The 13,144-nt window shown below is 43.0% G+C and overlaps 1 protein-coding gene across 1 annotated transcript in view; it reads right to left on the reverse strand.

Moving 5' to 3' along the window:
* LOC126412614 (leucine-rich repeat-containing protein 24-like) overlaps positions 1-13,144 on the reverse strand; it is a 214,800-nt gene that overhangs the window by 166,981 nt on the left and 34,675 nt on the right. The window contains exon 2 of the mRNA XM_050082281.1: positions 5,685-5,975. Coding sequence (XP_049938238.1) covers positions 5,685-5,975 — 291 coding nt within the window. The remainder of the gene's footprint in view (positions 1-5,684; positions 5,976-13,144) is intronic.

The raw sequence follows: 13,144 nt of genomic DNA on the forward strand, positions 1-13,144 counted from the left end.
GGACATAGATAATGTCCGTTTGACGTCAACAGTGTGTAACATTTTACTTTTTTTGAATAGGACAATGTTCCTCTCCAATAATTTTTAGATTAGTTACAATAAGCTTACGCTGCAAGAGAATTCGCTTGTATTTTTCAATATGTGGTCCGTTGTCGGTTTGAAGGCCTTCCATAACATCGGCAACGTAGTGCAACTCCTCCGAGGGCTGTCTGGAGTAGGGTGGAGATAGCAATATGAAAGTTGCGAGCTGTCGAAGACGATCTTCATATTCCTAATGCGATTAGGACATCGTATACTCTTGACGACGTTTAGCACCTGTGCAGTCAGTCACCCAATTTCAGAATTCATTTTGAGTAATCCTGCTAAATTCCCAAAATATTGTCTTTTTATATTGATGAGTAATATGGATAGGCGTCACGTTCATGTGCCGTCTACAACGCAAATTTAATGTTACTGTCCTAGGAACTAACCTGCAATACGTTTTGTATTTCATAATCGGAACTATCTGCATTAACCGTCATCAGAGCAATGTCAGGGAACAGAATGCAGCAGTGCCTTGCTACCTACTTGAGGACCTGCTTGAGTCGTGTTCTAAGGAAAGGGTAGTTGCTGGTTCACATTATATTACACTAGCGAGAAGTACCGATTTTTCCTTTTCTCTGCAAACATCCAGATCTAAATTCAGTAACTAAATGCTAAGAATATATTTGCATTGTGCCAACTCAAAGATCAATAGATATGGATATAGATACAGATTTTTATATTTAAAGCCATTCTCGTTCTGCGTTGGAATAAACATCATTCATTATTTGCTTGTTCTTGTTACGATTGTTATTGTCATTCTCTCACTCGCAAGAGTTTTCGCATTCCTATTTGGTATCGATGCACATGAAGAGTGGCTATGAAAGAAGGGAATACTGAATGTTACGTCATGCAGAATACACTCATTTACTTCGGCTCCTCGTGATCTACGCTACAGGAGAAGTGAGATACATAAAGTTGACAGTGTGAGGACAGACCTGGTAGCACAACTGTGCAACTACACAGTGTTACCAGATAAAATGGTCCTGCGGAATCGAAAGTGTAGTACGGACTTAGCCACAGTAGCAGACAGCTGGTAATTTAGGACCATGACCGTGGATTACACTTTGGTCAGTGCTGGTTAGAGTGCTGCAACTGTAAATGGAAGGCTTTGTTTGATAGTCTTATGCTGATGCTGTCTGAATAAATTATGCCATTGGATACAAAGCGGTTTAGTTTTGAGACCTAACCCACGAGGGGGGAAGGCACAGTGGTCTGCTTCAGGAATTCCAAGCAATAAAACACAAAAAACAACCCAGGAAGGGAGACATGCATTTGGAATCTGTTCATCGTTACGGGGTCAAACAAGAGGGTAACATTACTGAAACAATGATCGGGCTACTTAATATATAATAGAGCATACAGATTTCAAGGAGGAAACGTATGAAGACGCAGACTTCCTCGTTATCAATATGTGCGGCATATCTTTCGTGTTAACGAAAGTAAATTCCCGCTTTACCTCTTCTTACATGTCAAATGAAATGAATGCCATGAGGAATAGAATATTTGTTGACTGCGTCTCTTCTTGCTTCCATCCTTACCAACATATTTCTTCATTCTCGTGGTAATCATGACATTCTATGTGTATGCTGCAAAAGATTGCAAGTGGACAAATTCGACATCGAGGTGCAAAGCGTTATATTCAATTCGAATAAGCTTCCGGTGTATTTTTACTTCGTTTGTATTTTTAGATGATTATGAACGTTACGGAAAATTATCTCACATGCTTTATGTTGACTGAGAAACATTGAATGATCCGTTTTGCTTTCCCTACGTTGAAATGATATAATGTCGGCGTCAACAGCCTTCTTCCACGCCGGAAGCTGAAACTTGTATGATTCTGGATTAATGATAATTGAATGTCTCATATGTATACATAGCCCACAAGGCGACGTCAGAAACCATCAGGGGAGAACGCCGCATAAAAACCAAACGTGCGCGCGCGTCTCCACTCTGAAGAACCGTATCGGAGAATCACGGCAAGCATTTCGCTGAAGAGCTGCCTCGTCAGAGAGCCTAGAAATGGCAGCGTCGTAGCAAGTATTTGTCAACACTCTGATAGTGCATTTACTTCCGGGTGTAGGTCGGCGTTACCTCGCTAAATTCACTTGACATTCGTTTTCCACATCGAAGACTCGTACGATATAATCCACTGCAAGATGACACAATTAGAAAGTATATTTAATTTCTGGACTCCAAGAACGGCGTTCTTCACATAAGTAACACCTGTTTGTGTGTGCATTCGGGAGGACGACGGTGCAATCCCGCGCCCGGCCATCCTGATTTAGGTTTTCAATGATTTCCCTAAATCGCTTCAGGCAAATGCCGGGATGGTTCCTTAGGAAGGGCACGGCCGATTTCCTTCCCCATCCTTCCCTAATCCGAGCTTGTGCTCCGTCTCTAATGACATCGTTGTCGACGGGACGTTAAAACAGTAATCTCCACCTCCTCTGTTCGTGTGTTTAAGGTTGCGTTTTGAGGCTCAGGCAACATCGCAGTGACTATATTCCGCCTCTGGCAGCCAGTGTGTCGTTAGCTCAGAGGTTCCCTTGTGCGTTGCAGTGCTTGTACTATAAAACATAGCAGTTCGAATCACGGTAGAAGCCGCTGACTACAACCTTTTATTTTCCATTTTAATTAATGGAGTTGCAAACTGCTAGTAAAAATTTCTTATGCGAAATCTGAAGAATGCCTTTAAACATCAATCTTCGTCCGTTTTCGACTTAGTAAATTAAGTTAATATCATGGATTTCTGCTTTGCAAATTCCAAGGTGCTTCACTGTAAAATAGACCCTGAAAAGATTCAAACCGACTGTCAACGATATAAATTTGAGCTTTGTTCGTCATATAGGTCTAACATGTCAGAAGGTTGTTTATGAAGTGCACATGTTCATTAATATAGTTCCCTTCTTCTAAATTTTTGCAATAGCATTTAACTGTAGACGTTTTCTAACACCGGCGTTAGCAATTCCTTTCCGTTCTCTGAAACCATGAAAACGACAAATTTTTCTGGTTTAAATCTGATGACCTTAACTATCACTTCCGATAAACAATAAATACTTCATGAACTCCAAATGTGCAGTGTTCCTGCACTGCTACAGAGCATGCATTGCAAGGTATTCACACAGTTTATCGCATAGACTTACCATAAGGATTGAAACAAGAACTGTAATACACTTTACACCACAGACGCTCACTCTGGCTTGACGAAAACATCCAAACATTGACCAAAAGTTGCACAAATAATTGAGTTTGAAAGGAAAAGAAACGAGGTATGAAGCATTTATAAATTCATCGAATGTAGTGAGGTGGTTTCATTTCGTCCCAGTCTATAAAATTAATTTCGGGCCATACTCAGCTCTTGCCGATTAATGTAATATAATACCCGCCTACTAATCAGGGCGTCTGTCTCCGTTGCTTTTGAGCGTGAATGGAAATTATAGAAATTTTCTGTGGAGCAACATTTAATAATAAAGCGTTTTAAATCATCAAAAGCGATGAGCGGTAGCAGGCGCTTTCGATAAAGAACGGGGGAGTGCAGCGCCGCTGCTGTCGCCACGGCCGCTGCCAGTAGCCAGCAAATGGATCCCGGAGCTTTGCCGCATACGGCGTCCAGAGGAGGACAGTCTGCAGGAAATCTGCCGCAAAATCGTTACTGGATAAAATTTTGATATCGGTGTGTCACAAAGCGAAATAGATTGAATCTGCGCTACCATTACATTCACGTCTTCAGCATTCAGACAGAAGAGGCTATAAAAATATTTTATGCCAGCTGCTCTCGATCCACTGACATTATGAACAGAAACAACGCACGCTACCGCTAGACCACAGGCGTAATCAGCCTAGAGTTTCTCTATCATGGGACAAGTTTTCCTCCAGGAAGTGCCGCAGTCTACAGTGTTGCCAGATTGTGCAGATAACCGGACTTAGAGAATTAGCGAGTTGGCCAGTTTTTTTGTCCCATGTCGCGATCGGCGCGGACTTAGCCTCTGAAGCGGCCGGCCGCCGGTCAAGTTTTATGTCAAAGAGTGTACATGGAAGATCGATCAAAAACACATCTTGGTACAATTTTTAATACCTAAATGCCAATTAACTACACATCTGCGATTAAAACCTTGAGAAGATAATAAAATACAAAAGAAAGGTGCGTGTTGCGGAAAATCAATGCGATGTAGTGAAGGTAGGAAGTGATAAGACATGTGTTGCATCTCATATTCTTTTTAACTCACCTTCACGTTTTATAATAGGTTCTGTGACTTCATTTTTTATTTGAGTATATTATATAACATTCGATGTTATGTAAATGCAAGTGCACTCTCTTCGACTTGCTGCATCTACCTAAGAGTTTGCACTACTTGCAGTAAAATTTTCTGCACTTTCTTGTTTAGCCTTGTATTTAACAAGTTCTAAAGCTTCTGCTACTGAATAGAAACAGCGATCAAATAAGAATAACCTCAATGTTTTACTAATGACTGCGATGATAGAATAATTTTTGTCTCATGTGGAAAATTATCATACATTTGTCCTGAACTATTTTTGATGATATTGTTGTAAGCTTATGTTCTTTTAATGTGGAACTTTCCTTTTGTCTTGTAACATGTTCATGCATATTGTAGTTTTTATTTATGTATACTGCAGAGAGAACGATATGACTAACAGATGGACGAGGAATGTGCGTTTTAAGGGAGCTGACTTAGGAATTTTATGCCCGTCCCTTTCGTACACAAACTGTGTGATCTGCGAGCAAGTTACAGCCGACAGCTGCCGCTGGAGAGCACTGCAATCGCGTATACCACATTGAGACACACGTGGCATATCCACAAGCCGCAGTTTCTGAGCGTTCAGCAGCATGTGAATTCGGTATTATGACGTTCGAATGCACGATGCCTGTGCCGACGGCATGAGGCTGGCTGACTGATTGTGAATTTGAACTGTCATCCACTTCGATGCCGAATCCAGTGTGTTAACACTGCGTAATCACGCTCGATCAAATGAAACATTTGCCCTTTCCTATTATCCCTCACAGTTCCTTTGTGGTATCATGCAGAGATCGCGGTGCCACACCAAAGGCGATAACTTGATATCACATACACTGACGAGGGATCGCTGCAGTTCGTTGCTGTGTATGGGAGATTCGACTGTGGACCACGCCTCCAATCTCAGTACTGCAGAGCCCTCGTACCGAGGTCAATATAGGGGTGTGCTAGGACGAGCTCTGCCCATAATTCGAGATCTGAGCTGCAGCAGTCAACATAATCATTTAGGACAGTGACAGTTAATTCTTCCGCTGGATTTCATAAAAGTTGGACGTTGTGCTTCAAAAGAAGAGTTTCTGATTGTATGCATTGAGAAGTGCTTTGATAGTCAGTGATAGTATAAATTGCCCAGTTCTCCGGTAGTAAGGAAGTGTGTCAAAGGTAAGTAAGTGTTTTATTCATTTACGTAATAAAGTGAACTAATATTTCATCTGTTGTAGTTAAGGATGAATGCTGTCTCAGAACACTCAAAGGATCCACAGCTGTGACCGGAAGGCTGTAGTTTCGTCTGGTCAGAACGCGCTTCACCATCGCAGAATCGAGCAGTAGAGTGGTTGTTGGACGTACCGCCTTGAGCGTGGCGGCGGCGACGTTGAGCGCGGCGGCGTCCAGCTGCTGGAGGCGGTTGTTGTTGAGGTGCAGCGTCTCGAGCGCCGAGAGGCGGGCGAAGGCGGCCGGGTGGACGCGCGCCAGCCGGCAGTGCGAGAGGTCCAGCGTGCGCAGGTGCGGCAGCGCGGGAAACTGGCCCTCAACCAGCTCCGACAGCGGGTTGTGGCTCAGCGACAGCATGCGCAGCCGGTCGTTGCCGGAGAACGTGCCCGGCTGCAGCGCCGCTATCGCGTTCCCGGACAGGTCCACCTGCAGACACCGACAGGCGGCCGCTGTTCACCACCAGCTGCGACCGTCCTCACCCACCACACATCAGTACTTTACTAGGAGAGCAGTAAGAATGAATGGTTCCAATGGCTCTGAGCACTATGGGACTTAACTGCTGAGGTCATCACAACTAATTAAACCTAACTTACTTAAGGACATCACACACATCCATCCCCGAGGCAGGATTCGAACCTGCGCCCGTAGCGGTCGCGCGGTTCCAGACTGTAGTGCCTAGAACCGCTCGGCCACTTCGGCCGGCGAGCAGTAGGAGCTGATGTTCAAGAATTAAAGGGACAGAAACACTACAGCGGTGTCATCAGGTTTGATTCAACGTGGAAACAGATGTGCCAGTGCCTGTATTTGTTTCAAGTGGTAAAGGTCACAGCAATCAGTAGCTAATAATGTTTATTGCATCTACATATTTCGGCCATTACGGGGCCATCTTCAGTGCTAAAAGCGTGATAAACAACTAGTTATAATAAGGTAAAGTCGTACAAGCTGTAAATCTGAGTTAGTGATAAAAATACATACCAGTACATGTAAGTTAAAACATGGAAACCACTTGTATATACACGTAGTCGTAACCAGGCTAATCATTTGCAATATGCACATCAAAAAAAGTTTTGCATCACCATGGTTCCGAGAGTTCCGGAACCTGTAAAGAAAATTGGGATAGAGATCAACATAAACATCATTTTCACCCTTTTCACTGCCCAGAAAACCACACATTGCATTTTGTACCACCATACAGCAAGACCTTCAGAGGTGAGACCAGGCTGCTGTACATACTGTTACCTCTAATACCCAGTAGCACTACCTCTTGCATTGATGCATGCGTATATTTGTCGTGGCATACTATCCACAAGTTCATCATGGCCCCGTTGCTCCAGATTGTCCCACTCCTCAACGGCGATTCGGCGTAGATTTCTGAGAGTGGTTGGTGGGTCACGTTGTCCATAAACAGCGCTTTTCATTCTATCCCAGGCATGTTCGACCGGGTTCGTGACTGGAGAACATGCTGACCACTCTACTCAAGCGATGTCGTTATCTTGAAGGAAGTCATTCACAAAATGTGCACGATGTGGGCACGAACTGTCGTCCATGAAGACGAATGCCTCGACAATGTGCTGCCCATATGGTTGTTCAGTATCATTGCCATAGATACTACTACAACGCCGCGCCAACACAAGGTTGGCAGCCTGTCGTCAGCCGAGCACAGCACACTCTAGCGGGCTGTGCAGCTCGACGGAACTGGAGTGTGCCTCGTTCACTTCTTACCTAGATTTCAACCTAAGAAGACGCACTTTCATAATCGGCCCTCAGCCGTTCTGTAATGTTTGCATTGATTCTCTGAGGAGGGCCCATCAGGCTTAGTCCCTGAGAAAATGTTGTGTTAGTTATAGCCGTAGCTGCAGTCCTACAAACTACAGAAGATAAGTAACTTTCATTGTACTATGTGTTTCTTGAACAATAAACTTTCTCTCTAACAGTGTGCCGTACGGCATATTAGTGCAACCTGGATTCCTTCAGCTCCTATCAACTCGGCCTCCTACTTATTTGCATTTAGTAACGAGCTGAAAACACCCACGCGTTTTGTGCCTCTAAACAGTGAGACAAAGTAGGTTGCACTGTCAGTCCGAGGATCACATTCACGTATCGTACAACTGTTACAGCGCATTCCGTAACCACCAGCTGCATACGTCAGTTCCACATTATGCCACCGCAAAAGAGAAGGGAGCCTCCATCTTGCTGCACTCGCTGGACAGTGTATCTAAGGCGTTTAGCCTGACGGGATTGCCTCCAAACACGTCTCCGGAGATTGTCTGGTTGAAGGCATACGTGACACTCATCGGTGAAGAGAACGTGATACCAATCCTGATTGGGCCCATCTGTACCGCGCTGCATGGTGTCATGGTTGCAAAGATGGACCTTTCCATGGACGTCGGGAGTGAAGTTGCGCATCATGAAGCCTATTGCTGCACGAAAAGCATTATTCAACATGGTGGCGTTGCTCCGGGCCATAATCTGTAGGTAGCCGTCATCCACTGCAGTAGTAGCCGTTGGGTGGCCTGAGCGAGGCATGTCATCCACAATTCCATGTCCGAACAACATCTCTTTGGTTCACTCCGATACGCTTGGGCACTTCCCTTGTTAAAAACCCTTCCTGGCACAAAGTAACAATGTGGACGCGATAGAACCGCTGTATTGACCGTCTAGGCAAGGATGAACTACAAACAAAATGAGCCGCGTACCTCCTTCCTGGTGGAATGACTGGAACTGATCGGCTGTCGGACGCCCTCCGGCTAATGGCGCTGCTCATGCATTGTTGTTTACATCTTTGGGTGGGTTTAGTGACATCTCTGAGCAGTCAAAGGTACTGTGTCTGTGATACAGTATCCAGAGTCAACGTCTACCTTCAGGAGTTCTGGGAACCGATGTGATGCAAAACTTTTTTTGATGTATGTATTTAACAAAGAAATTCGCAAAACAGCCATGCAGATTGGGAAGTTCTTTTATTTCATTTTCGCTATCAGTTTCGGCAATTCAATATGCCATCTTCATGTCTCATATCCATATGTCGAAAATTATCGATACTGGCATACTTGGGCCAATTGCTTCTGGATGTCGTGAATTCTCAAGCTCTTCCTTCCAGATCTTGTCTGCAATTTTGCAGTTAAATCATCGAATGAAGCACTTGAGAATTTACTATGTCTAGATACAGAACCATGAACCATGGCCCTTGCCGTTGGTGGGGAGGCTTGCGTGCCTCAGCGATACAGATGGCCGTACCGTAGGTGCAACCACAACGGAGGGGTATCTGTTGAGAGGCCAGACAAACGTGTGGTTCCTGAAGAGGGGCAGCAGCCTTTTCAGTAGTTGCAAGGGCAACAGTCTGGATGATAGACTGATCTGGCCTTGTAACAATAACCAAAACGGCCTTGCTGTGCTGGTACTGCGAACGGCAGAAAGCAAGGGGAAACTACAGCCGTAATTTTTCCCGAGGGCATGCAGCTTTACTGTATGATTACATGATGATGGCGTCCTCTTGGGTAAAATATTCCGGAGGTAAAATAGTCCCCCATTCGGATCTCCGGGCGGGGACTACTCAAGAGGATGTCGTTATCAGGAGAAAGAAAACTGGCGTTCTACGGATCGGAGCGTGGAATGTCAGATCCCTTAATCGGGCAGGTAGGTTAGAAAATTTAAAAAGGGAAATGGATAGGTTGAAGTTAGATATAGTGGGAATTAGTGAAGTTCGGTGGCAGGAGGAACAAGACTTCTGGTCAGGTGACTACAGGGTTTTAAACAGAAAATCAAATAGGGGGAATGCAGGAGTAGGTTTAATAATGAATAGGAAAATAGGAATGCGGGTAAGCTACTACAAACAGCACAGTGAACGCATTATTGTGGCCAAGATAGATACGAAGCCCACACCTACTACAGTAGTACAAGTTTATATGCCAACTACCTCTGCAGATGACGAAGAAATTGAAGAAATGTATGATGAAATAAAAGAAATTATTCAGATTGTGAAGGGAGACGAAAATTTAATAGTCATGGGTGACTGGAATTCGAGTGTAGGAAAAGGGAGAGAAGGAAACATAGTAGGTGAATATGGATTGGGGGACAGAAATGAAAGAGGAAGCCGCCTGGTAGAATTTTGCACAGAGCACAACATAATCATAACTAACACTTGGTTTAAGAATCATGAAAGAAGGTTGTATACATGGAAGAACCCTGGAGATACTAAAAGGTATCAGATAGATTATATAATGGTAAGACAGAGATTTAGGAACCAGGTTTTAAATTGTAAGACATTTCCAGGGGCAGTGTGGACTCTGACCACAATCTATTGGTTATGACCTGTAGATTAAAACTGAAGAAACTGCAAAAAGGTGTGAATTTAAGGAGATGGGACCTGGATAAACTGAAAGAACCAGAGGTTGTACAGAGATTCAGGGAGAGCATAAGGGAGCAATTGACAGGAATGAGGGAAATAAATACAGTAGAAGAAGAATGGGTAGCTTTGAGGGATGAAGTAGTGAAGGTAGCAGAGGATCAAGTAGGTAAAAAGACGAGGGCTAGTAGAAATCCTTGGGTAACAGAAGAAATATTGAATTTAATTGATGAAAGGAGAAAATATAAAAATGCAGTAAGTGAAACAGGCAAAAAGGAATACAATCGTCTCAAAAATGAGATCGACAGGAAGTGCAAAATGGCTAAGCAGGGATGGATAGAGGACAAATGTAAGGATGTAGAGGCCTACCTCCCTAGGGGTAAGATAGATACCGCCTACAGGAAAATTAAAGAGACCTTTGGAGATAAGAGAACGACTGGTATGAATATCAAGAGCTCAGATGGAAACCCAGTTCTAAGCAAAGAAGGGAAAGCAGAAAGGTGGAAGGAGTATATAGAGAATCTATACAAGCGCGATGTACTTGAGGACAATATTTAGGAAATGGAAGAGGATGTAGATGAAGATGAAATGGGAGATACGATACTGCGTGAAGAGTGTGACAGAGCACTGAAAGACCTGAGTCGAAACAAGGCCCCCGGAGTAGACAATATTCCATTGGAACTACTGACGGCCGTGGGAGAGCCAGTCCTGACAAAACTCTACCATCTGGTGAGTAAGATGAATGAAACAGGCGAAATACCCTCAGACTTTAAGAAGAATATAATAATTCCAATCCCAAAGAAAGCAGGTGTTGACAGATGTGAAAATTACCGAACTATCAGCTTAATAAGTCACAGCTGCAAAATACTAACACGAATTCTTTACAGACGAATGGAAAAACTAGTAGAAGCCAACCTCGGCGAAGATCAGTTTGGATTCCGTAGAAACACTGGAACACGTGAGGCAATACTGACCTTACTACTTATCTTAGAAGAAAGATTAAGGAAAGGCAAACCTACGTTTCTAGCATTTGTAGACTTAGAGAAAGCTTTTGACATTGTTGACTGGAATACTCTCTTTCAAATTCTGAAGGTGGCAGGGGTAAAATACAGGGAGCGAAAGGCTATTTACAATTTGTACAGAAACCAGATGGCAGTTATAAGAGTCGAGGGACATGAAAGGGAAGCAGTGCTTGGGAAGGGAGTAAGACAGGGTTGTAGCCTCTCCCCGATGTTGTTCAATCTGTATATTGAGCAAGCAGTAAAGGAAACAAAAGAAAAATACGGGGTAGGTATTAAAATTCATGGAGAAGAAATAAAAATTTTGAGGTTCGCCGATGACATTGTAATCCTGTCAGAGACAGCAAAGGACTTGGAAGAGCAGTTGAATGGAATGGACAGTGTCTTGAAAGGAGGATATAAGATGAACATCAACAAAAGCAAAACAAGGATAATGGAATGTAGTCTAATTAAGTCGGGTGATGCTGAGGGAATTAGATTAGGAAATGAGGCACTTAAAGTAGTAAAGGAGTTTTGCTATTTGGGGAGCAAAATAACTGATGATGGTCGAAGTAGAGAGGATATAAAATGTAGGCTGGCAATGGCAAGGAAAGCATTTCTGAAGAAGAGAAATTTGTTAACATCCAGTATTGATTTAAGTGTCAGGAAGTCATTTCTGAAAGTATTCGTATGGAGTGTAGCCATTTGAAACATAGACGATAAATAGTTTGGACAAGAAGAGAATAGAAGCTTTCGAAATGTGGTGCTACAGAAGAATGCTGAAGATCAGATGGGTAGATCACGTAACTAATGAGGAAGTATTGAATAGGATTGGGGAGAAGAGAAGTTTGTGGCACAACTTGACTAGAAGAAGGGATCGGTTGGTAGGACATGTTCTGAGGCATCAAGGGATGACCAATTTAGTATTGGAGGGCAGCGTGGAGGGTAAAAATCGTAGAGGGAGACCAAGAGATGATTACACTAAGCAGATTCAGAAGGATGTAGGTTGCAGTAGGTACTCAGAGATGAAAAAGCTTGCACAGGATAGAGTGGCATGGAGAGCTGCATCAAACCAGTCTCAGGACTGAAGACCACAACAACAACAGATACAGATGGCTCCGGTATCCCAACATTGATGATTTTTGAGAGGTGCATATGGGACCTGAAGACGGCAAATTGAATTGCCGAAAATGCTAGCGAAAACAAAATAACTTCTAAATTTATGGGGCTGTTTTCCGAATTTCTTTGTTAAATATTTGACCAGCCGCTGTCCCACGTCCATAATGGATCAACAGAGACAATAATGTCAAAGGTTAAGCTCACACTGAGGCCGCTGTTTACACTTCCAACAGAGCTGGTTTCAGTGTGCATCATACTAGTCTACAGAGCCCTGTTTTCAAGTGTGATGCACTGACAACATGAAGCAAACCAAGCGCTGTATCCTGTGTGAGCTACAGCGGCGAGCGAGTGTGCCGGGACTTACCCCAGGTCACTGCTAGTAGCACCACGTCATCTTAACGCGACTGCGCGTAGCGCACAAGTATTGCACCACAATTAAATATGAAATTACAAATTATAATTTATGTTTAAAACTTTGTTAAAATGTACTTTAGTGTTATATGTTCCAAATACCAAGTCTTTATATTATAGACTTAATTGCTTACATTAAAATGACGTTTTAAGAGAAAAATAAGTGGCGCTAAATAATGAAGCTAGAAAGCCAGAATTTGGTCAGAATGTGCAGTTAGAGCTCATAAATAAGTGGTGCAGGTTTCCAAAACCATATAACAAAAATTAACGCCGGAACCCACGATTTTAGGAAAAATCAGAGGCGCTAAATAATAAACGTGAAAATTTGTTTCCTCCTTCAGTTCACCCCAAAAATCATAACTGAGCGACCACGTTAATCTACCTCTTACAGTTTTTGAGTGATTAAGTAAAAACAAAGTTTGTAACTAAAGTATACCCAATCGTAGTAGATTAGGTACCTGTAATTTTAATGATAAAACATACCAAATGATAAAGCTATGCCAAATTTGAGAGTTATAATATTAATAACAGCCGACATAAGTGGGGTTCAGAGTTAACGATCTACCGTTACTTCCACTATAAAAATTCTAGAAGGCAAAGTTTTCATTCTGGCAAGCTGAAACTTTTTGGGTGGTTTCAAACAGCTTAACTGTATACAAGTAAAAATTAAGAAGTTTTTAAAGTAATTCGTAACTATGTTATTCAAGATTAAGTGCCTGAGTGAG

The sequence above is a fragment of the Schistocerca serialis genome, chromosome 7, assembly GCF_023864345.2.
Source record: "Schistocerca serialis cubense isolate TAMUIC-IGC-003099 chromosome 7, iqSchSeri2.2, whole genome shotgun sequence".
NCBI classification, from domain to species: domain Eukaryota; kingdom Metazoa; phylum Arthropoda; class Insecta; order Orthoptera; family Acrididae; genus Schistocerca; species Schistocerca serialis.